This window comes from Alosa sapidissima, chromosome 6 (assembly GCF_018492685.1).
Source record: "Alosa sapidissima isolate fAloSap1 chromosome 6, fAloSap1.pri, whole genome shotgun sequence".
NCBI classification, from domain to species: Eukaryota; Metazoa; Chordata; class Actinopteri; order Clupeiformes; family Clupeidae; genus Alosa; species Alosa sapidissima.
In genome coordinates, this window is record NC_055962.1 from 5,627,856 (window position 1) to 5,648,584 (window position 20,729).

The 20,729-nt window shown below is 43.4% G+C and overlaps 1 protein-coding gene across 1 annotated transcript in view; it reads right to left on the minus strand.

Annotated features, from left to right (window-relative positions):
• Positions 1–10,440, minus strand: part of prima1 (proline rich membrane anchor 1) — a 36,365-nt gene extending 25,925 nt beyond the window's left edge. Inside the window, exons 1-2 of the mRNA XM_042094499.1 lie at positions 9,521–10,440; positions 8,130–8,277 (exon numbers count right to left, since the gene is read on the minus strand). Of these exons, the coding sequence (XP_041950433.1) occupies positions 8,130–8,277; positions 9,521–9,613 (241 nt within the window). The 5' untranslated portion in view covers positions 9,614–10,440. The remainder of the gene's footprint in view (positions 1–8,129; positions 8,278–9,520) is intronic.
• Positions 10,441–20,729: the final 10,289 nt, after the last annotated feature.

Consider the following 20,729-nt stretch of genomic DNA (forward strand, 5'->3'; position numbering starts at 1 on the left):
TTGTTTTTAATTAGTCAGACTGACCTGTGTGTATTATTAGGCCTTAGTATTTTAATGCATGTCTATGGATCAATACTTAAAAATGAATATTCTCTTTCTGAATGACGAGGTTAGGCTCTGAGCATAGACTACTACTGCGATAAAGAATAAAAAATAAATGTATATTTTATGGAAACTAGAACAGTAGTACAGAGCTAAAGTATATCAGCTAAAAGAGGGCAGTGCAGGCTAACAGTAGTCAGTTACATAGCTGTGTAGTAAGTACTGTAAACCTCCCTCCCAACACCTTAAGAGACGTGCTAGCACTTAGATGAGTTTCCTCTCCCACTCTGAGAATGAAATCTGCACTTCAGAAGCACTTACTCACTTTAACCCACAAAACCAGGTTCACCTAAATTATGGCATTTGGCTGCCGGACTAAATCAAAACAGGAACACTTTCAGTTTCCTCTCACACACATTAAAACATTATATACTTATATTATCTCATGTCCTTTTTTCCATCCACCTGGAACAGCACCTAAAGCATTTTACTCCAAAAGTGAGGCCATTCCCTGCCACCTTGACAGAAGTTACTCATGTGTCTGCCCTGCTGATACGCTAGCGGAGTGGTGAAGTAGACGTCAAAAAAACAACTTGGTATAAGGTGACTTCAGCTGTGGTGTAATTTGAAGCCCTGTAACATTACTGGCTGTCTAACAGCAGGCCATGGCGGCACCCACGGCCACCTGATCTTTGGGTATACCTTGGTTCTGCCTGTTAAGCTTTACAGGCCTGTTAGCTTCTGACAGACAGGGCCTTGATCAGGGATAGACCAGACGTCAGGACCTACATGTACTGCAATCTGAGATATACCGTATTTAATATTGACAGACCTCAATCTCAGGCGCTGAACCCACATAATACATGCTAAAATTGTGATGAAATGCAAATCTAAAATCAAAATCAGTGATGAGGAGTCTAATGGTGTCAAACTGATTCTATTAGTGCAGCAGGTCGGTCAAAGCTGAGCATGGTGTTGTCTTCGACATAAATTAAGTACATAAACAGAGGAAATGGAACGTAACTCAGCCTTTTTTTCCCCTCTGGGCTCAAACAAGGATGATAGTTTCAACCCTGATCAACGACGGCTCAAGAAGGGCTTGTACTCACACACACACACACACACACACACACACACACACACACACACACACACACACACACACACACTCACACAGATGAAGAGGAGGAGGGCCCTTCACAGTCACGCTTCCCACATGAAGGGGGAGGGATGGAGAGCGCTAGGACGGGGCGAGGTGGGGGGAGTGGGTGGGATAGGGTGCTCCCTGGAGGGGAGGGGAGAGAGCAGACGTGGGTTCCCGTGCCCGTGGGCGGCGGCTCATCCGTGCTCTCGACAGTGTGCAGCTGAGCAAAGGTCGCCATGATGCCCGCGGCATCGCTGCCTCCCCCAGCATCAGCACCGTGACAGTTAGTCATTCTGGAGAGGAAGGGAAGTGCACACATATGCACATGGGCATACAGAGATACATACTGATATATGCACACCGTACACAGTCATGGATATTAGCACGCACCTGTACACACAGAGGTACAACACACACACACACACACACATATATGTCCCCATGCATGCTAAATAATACACAAACTAATTTGCACAGAGCCAACACACACAAATGCTTCAGCAGAGTGGAAGTAATTTACAGAAATGTGATTTGCTGGTGTGTAGAATTTTGGATGAGGATGGCACCAAGCCATTGCCCTAATCACCTTCTCTGATTGGGGTTAAATGAATTCCCACCAGTACACATAGCTGTGGCTGTTGAGTTTAAGTTTCCCCAGCATCTGCAAGGCCCTAGATTTAAGACAGCTTAACTGAACTCAGATGCTGTATATCAAATGTTGCATATTTAATGCGGTAAAATTAAATGGCATGTATATAAGCAAACGTAAAACACAAAATGTCATGTGTTCTGAAATACAGAAAATAACATTCTTGCTTGTTTGTGTTGTGTTGTTTTGTTTTAGCTGACCACAGTAGATGCGCACTCTTAAAAGCAGACCCCCCCCACCCCCTTTCTCACTGTTCATTTTCCCCAAAGGGAGAGAGGGGGGGGGAGGGACTTTGGAACAAAACATTTGCGCAGACTGCAGGGCTTTTAGTGGGATTGCAATGTGGTGCTCAGGCATCTGTGGAGGGCGAGAAAAGCCTTTACCTCCTCATGCATTCACTACACTCAACCAAGTGCCCAATTTAAGGCTTTGCCATAAATCAGTATTGTTCCGATATGAGTCTGAAGGCAGGCTGATATCAGCGGCTTTTTATTTACTGTAGCTGTTGTGACTGCGAGCGCTGAGTCAACCTACTATAAATCTTTACAACACGTAGGAGAATGTAGGGCGTGCAAGCCGGGAATACTACACAATATGTAGAACAAATAGGAGAGGAGATGAGCTGTGGCTAGCCTTTTTAGCTAGGATTAGCAAACACACAAGATAAGCAAACAGTCCGATACCTAACACAGGAACCTGTACTGAGTATTGAGGTAAATAGCTTTGGGCAAACGTTTAATGCTAGTCCTAAGCTTGTTATGATTATATAAAACATCCTCAGCATTCTTGAGCATCCCAGTAGTAGGTCCCATGGTAATTAAGTCTCCATAATGGAGAGTGTTTATAGACTGTGCTTAAAGGGAGCTGTTTTATGGACACGTCTTGGTCAGCCTCTGGCCCCCTCTCTGTCCGACGGGTCCCCTTCACCTGCCGTCTGTCGACTTCCTAACGCAATCTTGGGGGCCACGGCTCCCAGCCAATAATTGTCAATTTGCTAATGCGCTTCTATTACGGATGTCCTCCAGGACAAGCTGGGCCAGAGTGCAGGGGGATCGATCGGCAGCCCGTCAGCAGAACCGACTCTCACTAAATCAGAGCAAGGGGAGAGGAAGGAGCCCCCAGGAGATCCTTTGAAATGGCAGCCAACTCGGAGGCTAAGGGGGCTGGGGTGGCAGAGGCTCAGGGAACCCCATTTGTTATATGGCAGCTACCTACCACGTCCCACTACACATGACCATGCTCCTCCAGGTCCACTACACATGACCATGCGCTCCTCTAGGTCCACTACACATGACCATGCTCCTCTAGGTCCACTACACATGACCACTACACATGACCATGCTCCTCTACTCTAGGTCCACTACACATGACCACTACACATGACCATGCTCCTCTAGGTCCACTACACATGACCATGCTCCTCTAGGTCCACTACACATGACCATGCTCCTCTAGGTCCACTACACATGACCATGCTACTCTAGGTCCACTACACATGACCACTACACATGACCATGCTCCTCTAGGTCCACTACACATGACCATGCTACTCTAGGTCCACTACACATGACCACTACACATGACCACTACACATGACCATGCTACTCTAGGTCCACTACACATGACCACTACACATGACCATGCTCCTCTAGGTCCACTACACATGACCACTACACATGACCACTACACATGACCATGCTCCTCTAGGTCCACTACACATGACCATGCTCCTCTAGGTCCACTACACATGACCACTACACATGACCATGCTCCTCTAGGTCCACTACACATGACCATGCTCCTCTAGGTCCACTACACATGACCATGCTCCTCTAGGTCCACTACACATGACCACTACACATGACCATGCTCCTCCAGGTCCACTACACATGACCATGCGCTCCTCTAGGTCCACTCATGGAAAATGATGCCGGCGATGTCAGTAGTACAGGTTCAGTAGTCCTGCTTTCTTCAGTAGTCCCGTGTCCACTCCACTCTGAGGCCTCAGTGCTAATGCAGTGTAACGGTACTAAAAGCTATTTCAGGCAAATGTAACATGTTGCTACGCTGTTCTGTCAGTCTACAAATTAACTTGCAACTACTTCATTTTACACTTCAATTATACTGGCATGGTGTAATGAAAACACAATGCATGAGTGTTGTCTGGGCCATCTGCAGCACTGACTGGAATTGAGGAAACTGGAATTGTACATTCCCACTGGAAAACAACAGCAGTAAAAAGCTTTTTTTTCAGTTAGAAAATTGCCTTTTCCATTTAAGAAACTCTACAATTTGATTAGTTGTATAAAGAAAATTAGGCATCATTATTAGAATGGCTTTCTGCAGCAAGAAGTGATGGGCACCCCATAGACCTCTTCAGTACTTCTGTGTTGAACTTACAGAGGACATTTTGCCTCTCACTTGCTTGGGGACGTATCTGCATTATGAATGAAATCTACTTTGTGTCCCCACAGTAATAATGAGTAAGGCATATTCCATGTAATGTGTAACCTCCTTTCATAAAACATTGGATTACATAACGTTTAACCATCCTGCCAGTGGTTTTCTCCAGAGCTGCAATATTGTGAAAGAAAAAAGGCTTGTGTTTGTGCACCATGAGCACTGAACCTACAGTATGACCCTGGGCTTGCTAGCAAACGTAACTGATTGGGTTCAGTTAGAGGAGAGAAATGCATAAGTAAAGAATCTTCGTAATGTGCTGCAACAATATTACATGCCCAAAGTGGAGCCATATGGGTTGTTCGGCTCCATTAAGTAGCATTTTGCTCTGGGGCACCAAAAGAGCTTTGAGCATGCGATGTTATCTACTACTAAAGAGAGGCCATGACTTCTCAGATTTCCACATTGGCACAAGTGACACCTTACTGATAGCCTACAGTCCTACTGAACACACCTGAACTCCAATGGTAGAAAGCGTTTAGCACTCTTGACCATCAGATGGAGCATCCATGAGACAACACATGAAATCTAAATGATAGTGATTAGCAAGAATAGTGGACAATTCTTAATCATCCCACTTAACACAATTATGAACTGGTTAGGTTTCAAATGTGGCATAATCTTTTATTTAAAATAATAATAATATAATAATAATAATAATAATAATAATAATAATAATAATAATAATAATAATAACGTCTAAGGATCTAAGTGATATCTGGGTGCTAAACTACCCTGAATTTAGCTGCTCCTTTAGTAATTCCTTTTCACAATAGGATTATACTTATATTTATTTAATTACTCAAAGCATTAGCCTAAAGAGAGGCATGAAGGCTCTCGCTGGGGGTACACACCAGTCTTATGGTTAGCTGGGAAGGGCTGTTTGCAGTCTCTTACAAACTGCAGGGGCAGAGGGTGGGGGAGCCAAGATGACAAGTCTTAGGGGAGGAGGCTGACACTTAGAAAAAGAGCACAAGGCTCAGTTCGTCATATCACGGTAAATACGCATGTGCTTTCTTCATCATATGAGTTGGCACAGATGATTTCTGGTGGAATTAATTACAGATATCTAAATGGGATGAGAAAAATAGCTGAAGTATACCATACTATTTTGCTGAAACTTCATAACAACATAATAGCAGAACTGCTCAGTCAGTCTGATAACGGATATATATCTACAACCTGAAGCCATATTGCTGAGGAAGGTTATTTATACATACCCTATGAAAAGAAATGAGAAGAAATACAAGCATCCCAGTCTGTAAATATAACTTGGCCAAATATATGACAGACTATGATTCATTTGTTGAAGTTGTCAATGTAAAACATCCCACTGCTCAATGATAACGCTTCATGGGTGCAGGGTTTCCGAGGCTCATACAACTGGCGACACCTCCTTGTGGCTAGCTGAGTTAGCCATGTGTGTAGTCAGCCCTGCATTCCCTTTTTTGGGCTTAAAGCAGCCATCTTTCACAAGAGCCCAGGAGCAATTCTGTGTAATCTACTTCCCCTAATCTACGACCTCAGCAGTTTGGCTAAAAATAGACGACTAACTGATCAGGCGATAAAACAAAAGCACTCCGTCTGTGACATTCTGAGCACATTTCAGAGACATGTACACACGATTGTAATACAAGTGCACCCAAAGTCAGTAATTTCCTAAACCATTTATTGGTCTTGTAAGCTTTGACTTGTGTTGTGTTCTGACCTTATTCAGGCAGATTTAGATGAGGTGTTGACAACATCAATGCGGAGTCTAGTGTTGTTACAGACCTTATTTTCATGCTATTTTCCCTCTCAACGTTGTCAAATCAGAGAGTAGTTTGGTCACCCGAGGCAGGGCAGTCACTCTCGAGGCCACCGCTCCCCACCACACATGACAAGGCACATTTTCTCCAACCTGACTGCCGCTGGGACTCATTTTGGATGTTAGAGCTCCCTGCAGCTGAAGCAAACTTCTGGTCTAATCTTTTTTAAGCGAAAGGGCTGTAAGATTTAATGTAATCTGCCTATACCTCCCTTTCTGATAAGAGGCTGTATCTTTTATATAGTGCTTTCCTCTCCTCCCTGCGGAAACATCTCGGTTAAACCATTTATCACACCCTTGATAAGTACAGGTGTAGGAGTTCTAATGATGTATAAGTTCCTCATGAATATTTGAATAACTTGCGGGGGGGTGGGGGGGGGGGGGTTGCCCAGAAGGCAAGGCCCACAGACGCTTTCAGCTGGATATTTATCAAAAGCCCTGAAGTCAAATCCTCAGCACTTTAACTGGCATGAGAGCAGTGCAAATATTCATTTTGTTCAGAGGACAGAACCACAAAATCTACAGCACAACCAACAACCTTGAATTTGGTCACGTACCCAGAGCCCAGACACAAAGCCAGCTTTTGAGTAAATTCAGTGAATATTTCTTAAAAATGGAGACCACACAAAACTAATAGATAGAAACCCTTTCTACAGTTCCTCCATCAGTAGTCCTTGGAATTGGTGTGCTTTGGTCCACCACATGTGTAATTCGTCTTGAGAGCAGTAAAGATATTTTCTGTCAGTTTGAATATATTTGGATTAATTCTGTCTGATGCATAATATCAATAAATTATAAAGAGTTTGTCCCTTGCACTAGATAAATGGTGCCCTTCTAGTAGACGCCTAAAGTGATTGATCCAAAAGAAGGCTGCAGTAGATTGATTACACCGCCTTCCCCTTGCTCAGAATTTATTGATCAGTCACTCCTCCACAAATATGGCTCTGTGGAGATGCCGATGACAGATTTAAAACATAAACTTAGTAATAAACTGGATTGAGCTCGGTGTCAACAGAAAAAGCCACATACTTTATGGTCGCAGATGTAATTCAAGGGGAGGACAGTTAGAGGCAAATGAAAATGGTCTTGGTCCAGAAAGGCAATTTATTAGTCAGTGGCCCGGCACCCAAGAGGAGGCAGCAACTTCCTGGAACCGTGTCAAAAATGGAATACAAATTGCAGTGCAATAGCAAGGCGGCTGGAGCAGCTCAGGAGGAGACGTGGACGCACGCTAGAAATAACGGGGTGCTATATGTGCCCATCACCTTAAAGACTATAAACACGTTCACACAAAGCGTCTTATATGCGGTGGCAAGCTTCACTTAAACAGACACATTGTGCTGGAGACTGACAACCACCTTTCAAGGTGTGATACACAGGCGAGAAAAGTAATGTTGTTGTTGCCCATTTTTCTGTGTTGTCTCCCTGCTAAAGTGATGAGACTCCCAGCAGGCAGCAGTCCCATGCTGGGGCTCCTTTAGGACAGCTGGGTACTGCTGGGTACTGATTGCATCGCAATGCTCCAAAACCAGATTAGCCTGAAGCGAAGACCATGTACCATTTTTTTTTTTTGGGTGGGTGGGTGGGGGGGGGGTGTCATTTTTTCATGCCACAGAGAAGAATATAAGGAAGGGTAGTGGACTTACTGTACTCTGCATACGAACACCACAAATATCAGATGTGGAAATTAGCATAAGCGCTCATGGGTTCATCTCCAAATGCAGGGCTCTTCAGAGCCCATGTGGAGAGAGAACTTCTAAATGCATTTTTTTCCGAGAATTCCACTGAATACAAAAATGCAAATATGGGTGCAATCATAAGGCCACTGCGCACGGTGTCCATGAATGTTTTTTTTTCTGACTACATTTGCTTTCAAGCTGCTCTCAGGTCAACGTATTTTAACACCGCCACATCGGTTAATAACAAAAAAGCATTTGAATGATTGTGGTTTCTCTCTTTCTATCTATCTTTCACCAAGCCTCTCAGGGTGACGTAACCATATCCTGGGCTGAAGGAGTGGCACTTACCAGGGAAGATGATTCTGGGGGGCGGAGGTGGCGGGGGTGGGGGTGGCAGAGGAGGGTAGTGCCTACACTGGCACGCCAGCTGGCACTTGGTGCCCACTGTGTCCGTTACAGTCCGAGAGCATGACCTCTGTGGCTCTCCCAGAGCAAGCTATAGAGAGGGGCGCAGAAGAAAAGGGGAGAGGAAAAACAAATGAGAAATGAAGAGTTTGTTCACACATGTGTTTGCCTTCGCTTCGCTGTGTCGCTCTACGGCCTCAGCCTGTGTTGATCTTTCTTGAGTTTGTGACGACCTCCATCACTGCCGCACCTCATCTCTCTCTCTCTGTTCCTCTCACTCTTACCGTTACAGGCCGTCTGTGTCTTTATGTTTTGCTTATCCTAACTCATGTGCTCCTATTCCACCTCTGTGTTGTACCAACTCCTGTTTCATTCTCTTCCTGCTCTCACTCTTGGTTGCACTCACACACACAACACACACACACACACACACACACTTCTCTCCTCCAGTCTCTCACTCACTTAATTCCTCTCCATGTTTCTGCCTCTGCTTGTCTCTCACACTCACTCCATCGCCATCTCTCTCTCTCTCTCTCTCTCTCTCTGTGTGCACTCCAGTGCATGAGTTGTTCCCTCCCACTGGTGAAGGCTAAGAGGCTGTGGGGGCTGAGGAGGCTGAGGTCTCTCCTCGGTTGCTAGTGGTTAGAGAGTGCCCACACACACTGTGGTACCCACCACACGCCTCTAAAGGCTTGGTAAGAAGCACAGGGCAGTCCCTCATCTCTGACACCGCTGCCTCTCACCAAGCACCAAAGCGTGGCAGAATACTTAACACTAACTCTCTCTTTGCTTGCACAACAGATCATAACACTGCAGTAACAAAGTAGCCTAATGCGAGAAAACTGTTAATGCTAGGTACACAATTTCACAATGGGGGATTGTGTTGGTTAAATTTGCCATGGGTAATGGATCACACCTTTTTAGTTAGTGCTAGTGGTAACATAGTGTTACCTGCCAGCTACTTGTGAGGCTTTTAATTTATGTTCACTTGTAACAAAATGACAACACATCACTTATAGCAGTTCATAGACATGTAGGCTATTATATGTTATACATTTAGCATTGCAAATGTAACTTGGTAATGAGAGAAAGATGATATGATGAAAGGTGACAGATGAACACTGATAACAATGCTGACATATCGGTCTTCTTCATTGTTAGCCTACAATCACCAAGTATGTTCAAGTATGTTGAACTCCTGTACTGCGCTTAGCTGTTCGGTTTACTGTTGTCTGGAATGTGATGCTTCTACCAAGAAACTTCAAAAATGTGTTACCCTATAAACGATGTTGACAGTTATGTTTTGATTAGGCTATTACTATGAAAATACATACCTGAAATAGAAGAGGAAATGATGTCAAAAAGAACTGGCTGAACACGAAGTGCCAAAACCCGAAGATGAACGGAAATTTGTTTCGGACCAACATCCCTCCTTCGCTCTTCTCAAAACCCACCTCACAGAAAAAGACGCGTGGGTTGCATACGACTCGTATATTTTTAAGAACTTAATCCAGTCCTCCCGGTTTGCCAGCGGATTCTCTATTGAGTTTCCCCACAAATGGTGTCTGCCACATTCTTGTCCATTTATCACGATGGTCGGTGGCATGGAAGATATCGCAACGACATACGTCTCACTGAAAAAAGGAAAAGGAAAAAGAAAGAAAAAATCCCTGTGTTCTATTATATTCTAAAGTTTGGTCCACTTTTTGGAGATACGGTGCGTAAGGATGGGTATCCAGACCCCGGTAAAGGACCAAAGTTCTCCAGAGAGTAAGTGTGGGATACGATACCGACAGGGTGCACAAGGAATCATCTCTTGTTTTGCATGGCACGAAATAGCGCCAGCACACCGCAAAAGTTACCTGTGCTGAAAATATCAAAACGCATAATTTATTAACACACAAGAAGGCGTATTTTGCTCATGTCCGCGACGACAGGTTTGCGGTAATTTCTTTTTAATGAAGCGACAGATTACCGTTCTCGCGTCAGAGATACCGTCTAGGGTTGCGAATCAAGAATTAACAGTCTTGCTAAAACAACGCTCACTAACATAATATTTCTATCCCTTTCTCAGACTTCAAAAAATAATTTAATGACAGAGAAAGTGCGGATAGACCTTTAACGGAGCTGAAGAGATGCGACCCGACGAGAGTATATCCACGGTGGATGGAGGATAAGCTATGTGTAGGGAGATCACAGCGTCGTTCAGTCAGCCAACGCTCCGAGCGAGTTGGAGGGATATGCCAAGTGAAGGAGATACACTGCGACCACAATGGTGTGCGTGTGTGTGTGAGTGAGGGAGTGAAAAGACAGAGAAAGAGAGAGAGAGAGAGAGAGAGACGGAGAAAGAGAGATGTTGAGTCCACGGAATAACCTGATACTGTAACTATAGACAGCGCATCAGCCTAAAAGCGCGTATTTACGAACACGAGATGAATGAAATAATTTAAAACATGAAATGATTCAATTATGTTAAATGCTGCTGAGATCTAATATAACTCTACAACTACTTCCACCATAAAGAATAAAATATAAAATTACATTTAATTCTTCATGATATTATCTTCAAATCTAAGAAGTAATTGACTAGCAATTAATTGCATAATGCACTGTAACTGAATGTGATGATGAGTGCACTATGCAAAAAATGATTTGTTATTGTGTCGGGTCTTATCACTCTCCATCTATATCTGCACCACACCACAGTCACCTCACCATCTGGTGTGTTCATGCGTGCATCTGTGTGAGTTCCATGCCTACCAGTGTGTGTTATGAGTCAGCTGCTGCTGCTGCTGAGTGATGTGATGTAGGGATAGCCCCATGAGGCTTATGAGACCATGCCTCTGACAATGACATATTTACTAAAGGCCCAGCAATTGTGACACGCACACACACACACACACACACACACACACACACACACACACACACATATATACTGTATATCTTTCCTTGTCTTACACTCTGCCTTGCATGGCTTACCAGTCATGGTTCAAATGCATTAATTTGGTCAAAACACATGCTCACAAGCATACACACACCCACATGCAGCCACATACACTCGCACACACATACACAGATACAGACACACATACAAATTCTCTCTTAATCACTCACACTCACACATGCACACACACATAAGAGCATGCACACACACACACACACACACACACACACACACACACACACACACACACACACACACACACACACACACACACACACATGTAGACCTCCCCACCAGCTGCCACCCTCCCACAGAGGTACTAACCAGCTGGATGCCAGTCTTGGCACCAGAGAGGGGGGCCACCCACCCTGCCCACCATAATACAGTAGACCAGTAGCCAGACCTGGGATCATTAACCACGCAACATGACAAACACCACCCACCACCACCCCCAACCCGAACCGCCATCACCACACACACACACACACACACACACACGCGCACGCACGCACGCACACACGCACGCACGCACGCATGCACGCACCACACACACACACACACACACAACAAGCACCTCTCCAACCCATCACTCAGCCCTGCCCGGCCCCTGCCACTGATTCAGCAGGAGACAGCTGAAGCTTTACTACGGGGCACTTAAACCTGTCCCCTTGTTGTGTTTTATGAGATCCCCCGGCGCTTCTCGGTGTGATCATCCTCAACACTGTAACGCCATTAGGTCTCATCCACTACATAAATCGCCAAGGGGAATAAATTGAATCTTAATTTATGGACCTTGTTTTTCCAGCGGATACAAACTGAGCAGTCTAACACTATGAAATCAGCCTTGGAAGCGAGCCATCTTTATTTCTTTTCTCATTTAACTATTTATTTTCACACAGACGTGTGCTGTTCTAAACTGTTTCAGGGGGAATCTGCGGCAGGGTTATTGACTGTGCTGATAAGCAGGGCAATAACTTTGCGAGACGGTGCTGAGACTGGAGTGTTCGGAGCAGTCTGTCAGTGATTCCAATCAGGGAGCTCTAATGACTTGCCCGTCTGTTTTAGCCACCTAAACAGGTCATCAAAGAGTTGCTCTGCCTCAACCAGCAGATCTCATGGGACAATGACTGAAAGCCTCCTCACTGGCACGATTGTTTTTGCCTTCTTACCCCCCAACACACACACACACACACACACACACACACACACACACATGGGTGTGTTCTTACCCCCCAGCACACACACACACACACACACACACACTTTTAGTATGGTGCCACACACACACACTTTTAGTATGGTGCTTAATATTTTTATGTGTAATTTTTATGTGTACATTTTAACAAAAGGATGTGGCTAAGTCTCAGTTGGACAATATTGAACTCTGGGGAAGTGTTGGGGATAAGACGGTTAATGCCGCGTCCGCAGGGTGGCCATTGTCACTGGTTAAGGTTGTGACGCAGACTTCCGTGAGAGTTAGTGGCATCCTGGAGACATGCTGTCTCTGCACGGGATTTCGTCCTCATCTGATATCGGGTCGGGTTTGGATCCACTCCAGCTGGACCTGTTCCAGAGTTTGCCGCTTCGTCTGATGTGCTGCTCAAAACTGGGGAAAGCCAAACAGGAGGTGTTTGAGTGTGGGATGGAGAGAGGAGGAGGAGTGAGAGGCAGGCGAGGCGAGGCAGGCGGCTAAAGATTTGCTCTGGTCTGCAGCCGAGATCAGTGGCCGCACTGCCGACTGACCTTAAAGTGTGCTGTAATCTAATAGAAGCCTGATGGATGGGTCGGGGTGCATTAGGGGAGATTTGGCTGATTGGTTAGTGATCCAGTTGAGTCTTGGCCATTAGTCTGTTGCTCAATCAAGATTTCTCCGCACCCCCTCACTCATTCTCATCTCTCGTCTGTATAGTCTCTCTCTTTGCTGTCTTGCCCTCTTTGCCTCATCCACTGTTCATCCTCCACCTTTTGATTTTTTTTCTTTTCTTGCACCTCTCCACCCTTCTTCCCTCCATGCCTCAGTGACTTGTTTGTCCATCCTTGCTGGGCTTTATCCCTGCTCTGTCTCTTTGAATCTGTTCAGGGCAAGCCCCCTTGCAGTGCAGAGCTTTAATTGAATTATAAAGCAAAGAGGTTGCATCATAGGGTGCTGTCAGGATGATGTCAGAGGCACCTTTGAACTCGTGTAAGTCCCTGACGACCGGCCAGACAGGGGTCCATTGGTAGCAGTTACAGCTTTGTCGCCACTTTGTTTCTTTTAGACCTCCCCAGTGACTTTTATTTGATATGTAGTTGCTGATGTCATCTCAGCTCAAACCTTATTAACAGCTTCAGACTGAAAAAGTTGTAAGGAGAATACCATAAAAATACACCCAGCAGAGATTGGAGTTGCCATGCTGACGGTACTGGCTCCCTAGTGACCATCATCTGATCCTGAACCTCTATGACATCAGCTCTAACATTGTTGCCATTTCCTTACTATAAAGTCAGCTATTATATTAGCAAATGGCCCGTTTCTGCAATAAATCTACTGGCATTTGAACTCCTGTTTTATTAATTTAGCCTTTTAATGTTTCTCTCAAAGGGCCAACTTGATTGTGTAACAGGGGGTCACACAAGGGTTACAGTGGTCCTTTTTTATTAAAAAAAAATGTTTCCTACATATAGTTTATTTACCTCAGCTGTTCTGAACAATCAAATGTAGTTGACATTCACAAGTCTTAATGTGTGCCCGATCAATCTCCTGGAACATAGTGCACAGCAACTAAAGGCCAAGCCCACTAATAACAACATATTAAATTTGGTCAGGTCAGACCATAATTGGCAATCTATGTGCAACTCTGCTCCTCAGAGAAGGTAGCCAGAGGAAAGGAGTGCCATTTTAGGTTTACTGAGCTGAATTAAAGCAACTACGCTTGAAGTCTTTTTTGCCATGTGAGATAAAAAGTTATTCTTATAAAATTTCCTTTTGAAGGAAAGAAAAGATGTCCATTTCCTGTGCCAGTGAACAAGAACAAAATCCTGACGCTGCGTACATGAATGCAATAATTACTACAAATTATATTCGTTATCATCTGTGTTTCTGAATTAAATTTGCCACCCAAGCAAGACAGCCACCTATAGTAGTCATTTCCTTCTCACAGTCAGTTGTTATCATGCTGAATTAAAGCAATTAAAATGTTTCTACAGAATCCAAGCACTTCAAGACGCTATACCTCAAAGACCTTGGAATAGTGTAGTGCTGGTCATGTCATCTGTAAAGGTTTACTAACTGTAAGAGCTGTACTGTACTGAACTAAACTGTATCTTTTTGGCACCAGATCATTTATAGCTGCCTCTAAGTATAAAAATGGGCACATGGCTTGGATAAAAGTGGGTGCTGATCATGAGAAACCATGGCTAATATACAGTTTTCATATTCTAATGATCTGCTTACCCCTCCAGTATTCTTTGCTCAACTTATTCTCCCTAGACATGCAGAGCTCACAGTTGCTGCCTGAAGGTTTGAGAACAGCCCGGGCTGTCGAATCTCCTTCAGTCCCTTCCCTCCAAATCCCCAAGGTGCAGTCTAGTCAGCACATCCACCGTGATTAGTCCTTCAGTCCTATAGCTTGAAGAAGAAACTTCATACTTTACTTCCAGAGCCTCTAAATGTCTTTTTGTTCAGGCGGGGCTTTGAAGTTTAAAACCCCTCTCGTATCTATTTTATTTAGACAGAGGAGGGAGGAAAGGAAAAGGAGCACGGCGAAGATTAAAAAAGAACTCAACATCAGTAGATTTACTTTGCTATTTCTGGAGTTGATAATAAATTGGAAATTTAGAGTGAGCGTGTGGGGGAGGAGAGATTACATTAGTGTTCCATCCTTTCAGAATGTTTGCTCAAAGGAACTCTGAGGCAGTTATGGAGGATGATTTAAATCATAAACACCACTGATCACGTCAGATCCTAATCTCTGTGAGCGTTTCTTAAAATGGAGAAAGATCATAAATTCACAGTCACATGTCACGGTTCCATTACACTGCTTCTCATGAGGGGTCCCTTCTTCAGCGCCATTAAGCCCTATAGTTTGAATTAGTCACTTAACTGAGATGTAGGAACCTGCTTATGCAACCAGAGAAAACATCTACTGCGTTTTGTAGCATTGAGTTCTCCCAGTGGATGTCAGTGTACTGTATATATTTCAGTCAAAGTGATATGAGCTTCTTTGGCCTCAGTGTGAGGTCACTCAAGTCACCGCGGTGTTCTATGACATTGTTCAGTTAGACAGGACTTGGGTTGTGGAGATATTGAGCTAGTCACTGGGATTGCCATGGGTTGTTGGCCTATCTATGGTGGTGAAATCTAAGGCATGTGCTCACTGTATGGCTGCCATGTCAGTAAACACAAAGCCTATAGGGTCCCTTTTCTCAACGTTTTGAGAGATGCGGCCTGATCTCATCCAGATTATGGCAGTTTTGTAGATTAATCGTGAAGTGGTCATTCCCAGCTCCTCTGAACAAATGAAATCACTCTTTATCACCATGCTAGCGCTGGCCTTAGGTATATATGGCACAGCCCTAGGGAGAGAGAGAGAGAGAGAGAGAGAGAGAGAGAGAGGCTCTGGAGCACAATCCAAATTGAAACAAACAAATTGCAACAAATGCAACAACAAATGAAACTGACCCCAAAAGGTCGGACTAAGAGGTCAAGTCCCACCAGTCCCAGGAGGATAAGTTACCCCCTACAACCCTAACCAAGCCCAAATCAGCAGAAGGAATCTAATGGAAGGACACTAATTGACACATGGTCTGTTCCAATCCAAATGAAGTACAACAGTACACCAGAACACATTCCAGTGTTTATTTTGTGGTGGCTCGTTCTTTGTACGGTAGAATGTTAACTCAAAGCCACACGGCCAGAGACACAAGGGAAAGGACACTGACGCAGCATAATTGCCAAACACTAATGTGCTTTTTGTGATTCATAATTTAGTATTAAAGTGCAGCAAGGTAAAAGTGGGCACTGCATGGTATTGGGCCAAGTTGCACGTTGATGAGAGTGAGGGTACACCACTGATCGGTCTCTTATAGAGTTGTTATCCATTTATAATTTTGCAAACTGATGAGCTAGGCTGTAATGGACCACAGACGTCCAGAATCCCCACCAAGTAAGATGATGCAACATGATACAGCAAAACTGGAGCATCTTTTACGATTCTGTGAAGTAGTCAGTCTGTTTTTGATTCTGTGAAGTAGTCAGTCTGTTTTACGATTCTGTGAAGTAGTCAGTCTGTTTTTGTCTTGCACATGTTGTTTTAGTTTGTACTCCCTAAAACAATCTTCGTGTGCCGTAATAAAAACCCCTGAAACCAGAGTTTATCGCTCTCCTTAGCCTCAAGGTCACTTGTAAAAGATGCAAGTGCTGTAAATAGCCTGGAGTGTCTCCACTGATGGGTCCTTTAGTCGCTCCACTTAGAGATAGAGGACGGCTCTTAGACGATAACGGGCCATAAGTGACTCTCAAGAGCTTTTAGTATTAGCATCAGAAAACAGTGCATCCTCAACACCAGCCCCCACCTACTTAGAGCCTCTTCATTTGTTGCAATTTGTTTGTTTCAATTTGGATTGTGCTCCAGAGCCTCTCTCTCTCTCTCTCTCCCTAGGGCTGTGCCATATATACCTAAGGCCAGCGCTAGCATGGTGATAAAGAGTGATTTCATTTGTTCAGAGGAGCTGGGAATGACCACTTCACGATTAATCTACAAAACTGCCATAATCTGGATGAGATCAGGCCGCATCTCTCAAAACGTTGAAAAAAGGCACCCTATAGGCTTTGTGTTTACTGACATGGCAGCCATACAGTACTGCCATGCTTTTTAAAAATGTCAACTAGAATCAACTGTGCTGGGTTGGGTTTGGAACACTATCAAAATGGAAATGAGGAATTATCAAAACTTATACAGTATACACAATGTACAGATTCAGGGTAAGAAAGCAGTCAAATGTTTTTTTTTTTTTTTCATTTGAAATATACTTATCCTTGTGGCACATAACATTTCTGCTATGTTTTGTATTGTGTCAATTTGTCATATGTTGATACTTCAACCTCTTCTGAAGAACCTATTAATGAATAACTTACTCAGTGTCAGTAACATGAAGTAGCAATGACATCACAGACTGAATAACAGGAATATCATGATAAAAGTGCTTTAACTTTGCATTCTAAAAGCTGATTGATACTTTTTTGTAAATTACGGAAATTAATGAATAAACAAATTAATGTACTATTGTAATACTGATGATATTGTGATATATAGTGACTTATATTATGGCATCTATTGTATCATGGGAAGGTGGCAATATCCAGACATAGTATTGCAACACAGATTAGTGTATAGACCTTTAGATGTAAAGCCTGATAAATGAAAAGTAGATTAGCATTTTATTATGGGGTAGTCTCAGTGGACTGGTTCAGTTTATGCTGTACATTGTGAACATCTTTCTTTGTGTCAACAATCTCTTCCTCCAGTTCTTTATCAAGTGCTAAACAAACAAAGGCACTTCTCTTCCTCATCTAATATTCATCTTTCTCACACATCACTTTAGAAATGCTTGTCTGTAAAATAATGTGCAAGTGGTATAAATAACACTGATGTTTATGGTATCCTAACTAGACTCAACAACACATCTATCCTACAGTATTGCCATTGATGTGATGCTGTAATAACTTGATAACCCCTGCAGGGTTTGCTCCTGAGCCGTGTCATCCCTCAATGCTGTTGTGCTTCCAGGTCAGTGGTCATTTTTGTATATTCCAAGTCAGTCCTGGTTAGATCAGTCTTCTCGTAATGTCTCATGCATGGTGCGGCTCAGGCCTGTTCATATGACCAAACCCATTCATGGGTTGGGCTCACCAGCATTTTATAGGTCAGCTTTTAAAGGCCAACATAGAGAAGACTTTCAGTCACATTTCAGATGCTTCTGCATGTAAAGAAAACACACCAGTGCCCATATGTGTGTCCATCACACCAGAGTTATGTCTGTGTGAGTCTCTTTGCCTACAGTACCTCCTAGCCTACGTTCTGAGTGCCACTCTCCCCATATGTGTTTGGCAGGACTATTTGAGTTCAAACACATGCACAGTTCAAACGGCCAACGAAAGCACACTAGAGGAAATGATAATATTGAAAATGTCTTATGCATCAGTTGTGTAGACAAATATATGAATAGGACAGAACAACACAGATGTTAGAGATGGCAAATTGATCTCTATAATGGCAATGACCACAGCATTGTGAATATAACATCCCTTCTCTGGGTGCACTGCTCAGTTCAGTAACAAGCTACAAAGGCATAGATAAACTCACGTGGACTTATCGAGAGGTAATTATGGACACATACAGTTTAGGGCTATGCACCCTTCTATACCCCAAAAAGTGTGGGAGTGATGGTTCAGTAATATATTAAACGTGACTAGGTAGAAATTAGGATACTTTTCCAACACTCCTACAGACAAGAGACCTCCATTATGGTAGATTGGCTTTCAAGTAATCCAGCTGACTGTAGGTGTGTATGCACTGGTGTGTTGTCTGACTCAACACATATTCAGCAGTGAGTGGGCGTTGAAAGGTCATGCGATGGATGGCTGATGCGTGTGTTTGTGCGCGCGAGTCGCATAGGAGAAATATGATAGAAGGTCAGAGTGATGCAGACTGACAGTTGATAATTCTACACCCGAGAGGTCGGTTAGAGTTCACCAATACACGCTTTCTCTCTGTCTCTCTCTACCTTTCTCCCCCTCTCTCTCTCTCTCCCTCCCTCTCCCTGTCTCTCTCTCTTCCTCTCTCTCTGTCTTCATGTAACACAACAATCCTTGCATATGTACATGCAAGGTGACTCAAGGAGTGATTGACATGAGGGAGCTCTTAATACTGTTTACTGAAATGACAGACTGTTAGAATAATGAGTACAGGCTTTGGCCATCTATTTTTTAGTTATTTTTTCATGAGGAAATCAACAAACACTGGAACAGGGTACAGAGAGAGGGTACAGTGGAATAGAGAAGCTGGAAAAGACGAAGAAGAAAGAGACAAGTAAAATAGACTGATAGATTGACTCTGTCTCTTACTCATTCACACACACACATACACACACACACACATACACACACGCACACACACACAGACACACACACACACACACACACACAAAATTAATAAGGTCTGAACTTGCAAACATATGTCAGTCCTTAGATCAGAGCAATCGTAGCCGGGTTTCCCTTTAAATATCCACAGGGCAAGGCCTTTTATGGCTCCCTCTGAGGTCATGGCAGCCCAGGCCATAATTAAATATTTGAACTGATCAAAGACAGGTTTCATCTGGAGGGATGTAGCTCCGTCTGTCAGTACAAAGGCACCATCAAAGGCCAAATCCAACACTACAGACGCTTTTTGCAGGCCTGTAAAAAAAGATCAGTCATCGGATCTTTAGGACATGTCTTAATCAGGACATATCTTGTCATATTTACTAACTGGTGACATTAAAAAAAATCTGCTGCTGGTTTTGATCAGTGTAAAATGTTTTCTATTAGACATGGCCTTAAAATGAGGCCTGTGTCCACTGGCTGTGATTATGCATGGTGCATTTTTTTAATTTATTATTTAATGCTGAAGGCTCCAGGTTTTGTTCCTTTGTCCACAGCAATTACATCATGGAAAAACCTCCCTTTGATGACCATCTCCACTGGCAGGTTTGTCCATTCGGGGTCGTCGCTAGAAGGCAAATTTTCCTTTGAAGGATACATCAGTAAACTGAACTACTGTGCGTTCCCTCGATGGAGATGTGAGACAGACATGATACGAGGACTGTAAGTCCCAGTTCCTCCCATGCAATGAAGACATGGATGGCAGCTCTAGTGCAGCATTGGCTGATTTAATTCTCTCAGCCTCCCTGCAAATCCCTCAGTCAGCTCTCAATTCTCATAGAAATTAAAGGCTGAAACGCTCCAATTGCATTCAATACTTTTACTTCTAGAACACAGCATAAAGAACAGGTTAAAATCATTATGATACAATATAAATAAAATGTCTTTTCACAGACCAAGATTTGAGAGAGGTTTTCAGTAAGGGATGTTTTGGTAGTAATTTCCTTGGCATTTTCCATTTAAAAAGCGGTCGGAATAATACACAAAAAGATTGATGACCTAACATTAGGTAGTCCTGCAGTTATTTGCTGACCTCTAAAGATTCTTAGGCCCAGCGGGGGACTGCACACTAGCAGTGCCCTTTATTGTACCTGCTGTTATTTACCCAAGAATTTCTATATAGTGCACAAAGTGGTTCTGAATCAGCTATTTAGAGTTAAAGACATACTGTAGTATGAAAATCAGAGTTGTAAAGTTCTGTTACTAAATCTGGCCTATTCTCCTAGACTATAATAGCATAGATAGTCCTAATAGTGAAGGTTCATGTGCATGAAGAAAAATACTTACAGATGACATTGCCTTACAGTCGTTAAACAGAGATGATTGTGGCAGCATAAGCTATGTGCACATAGATAAATACTTAATCCTCACAATTTATAGTTTGGTTCATTTTTATTGATCTTTGTAGTAATCATGC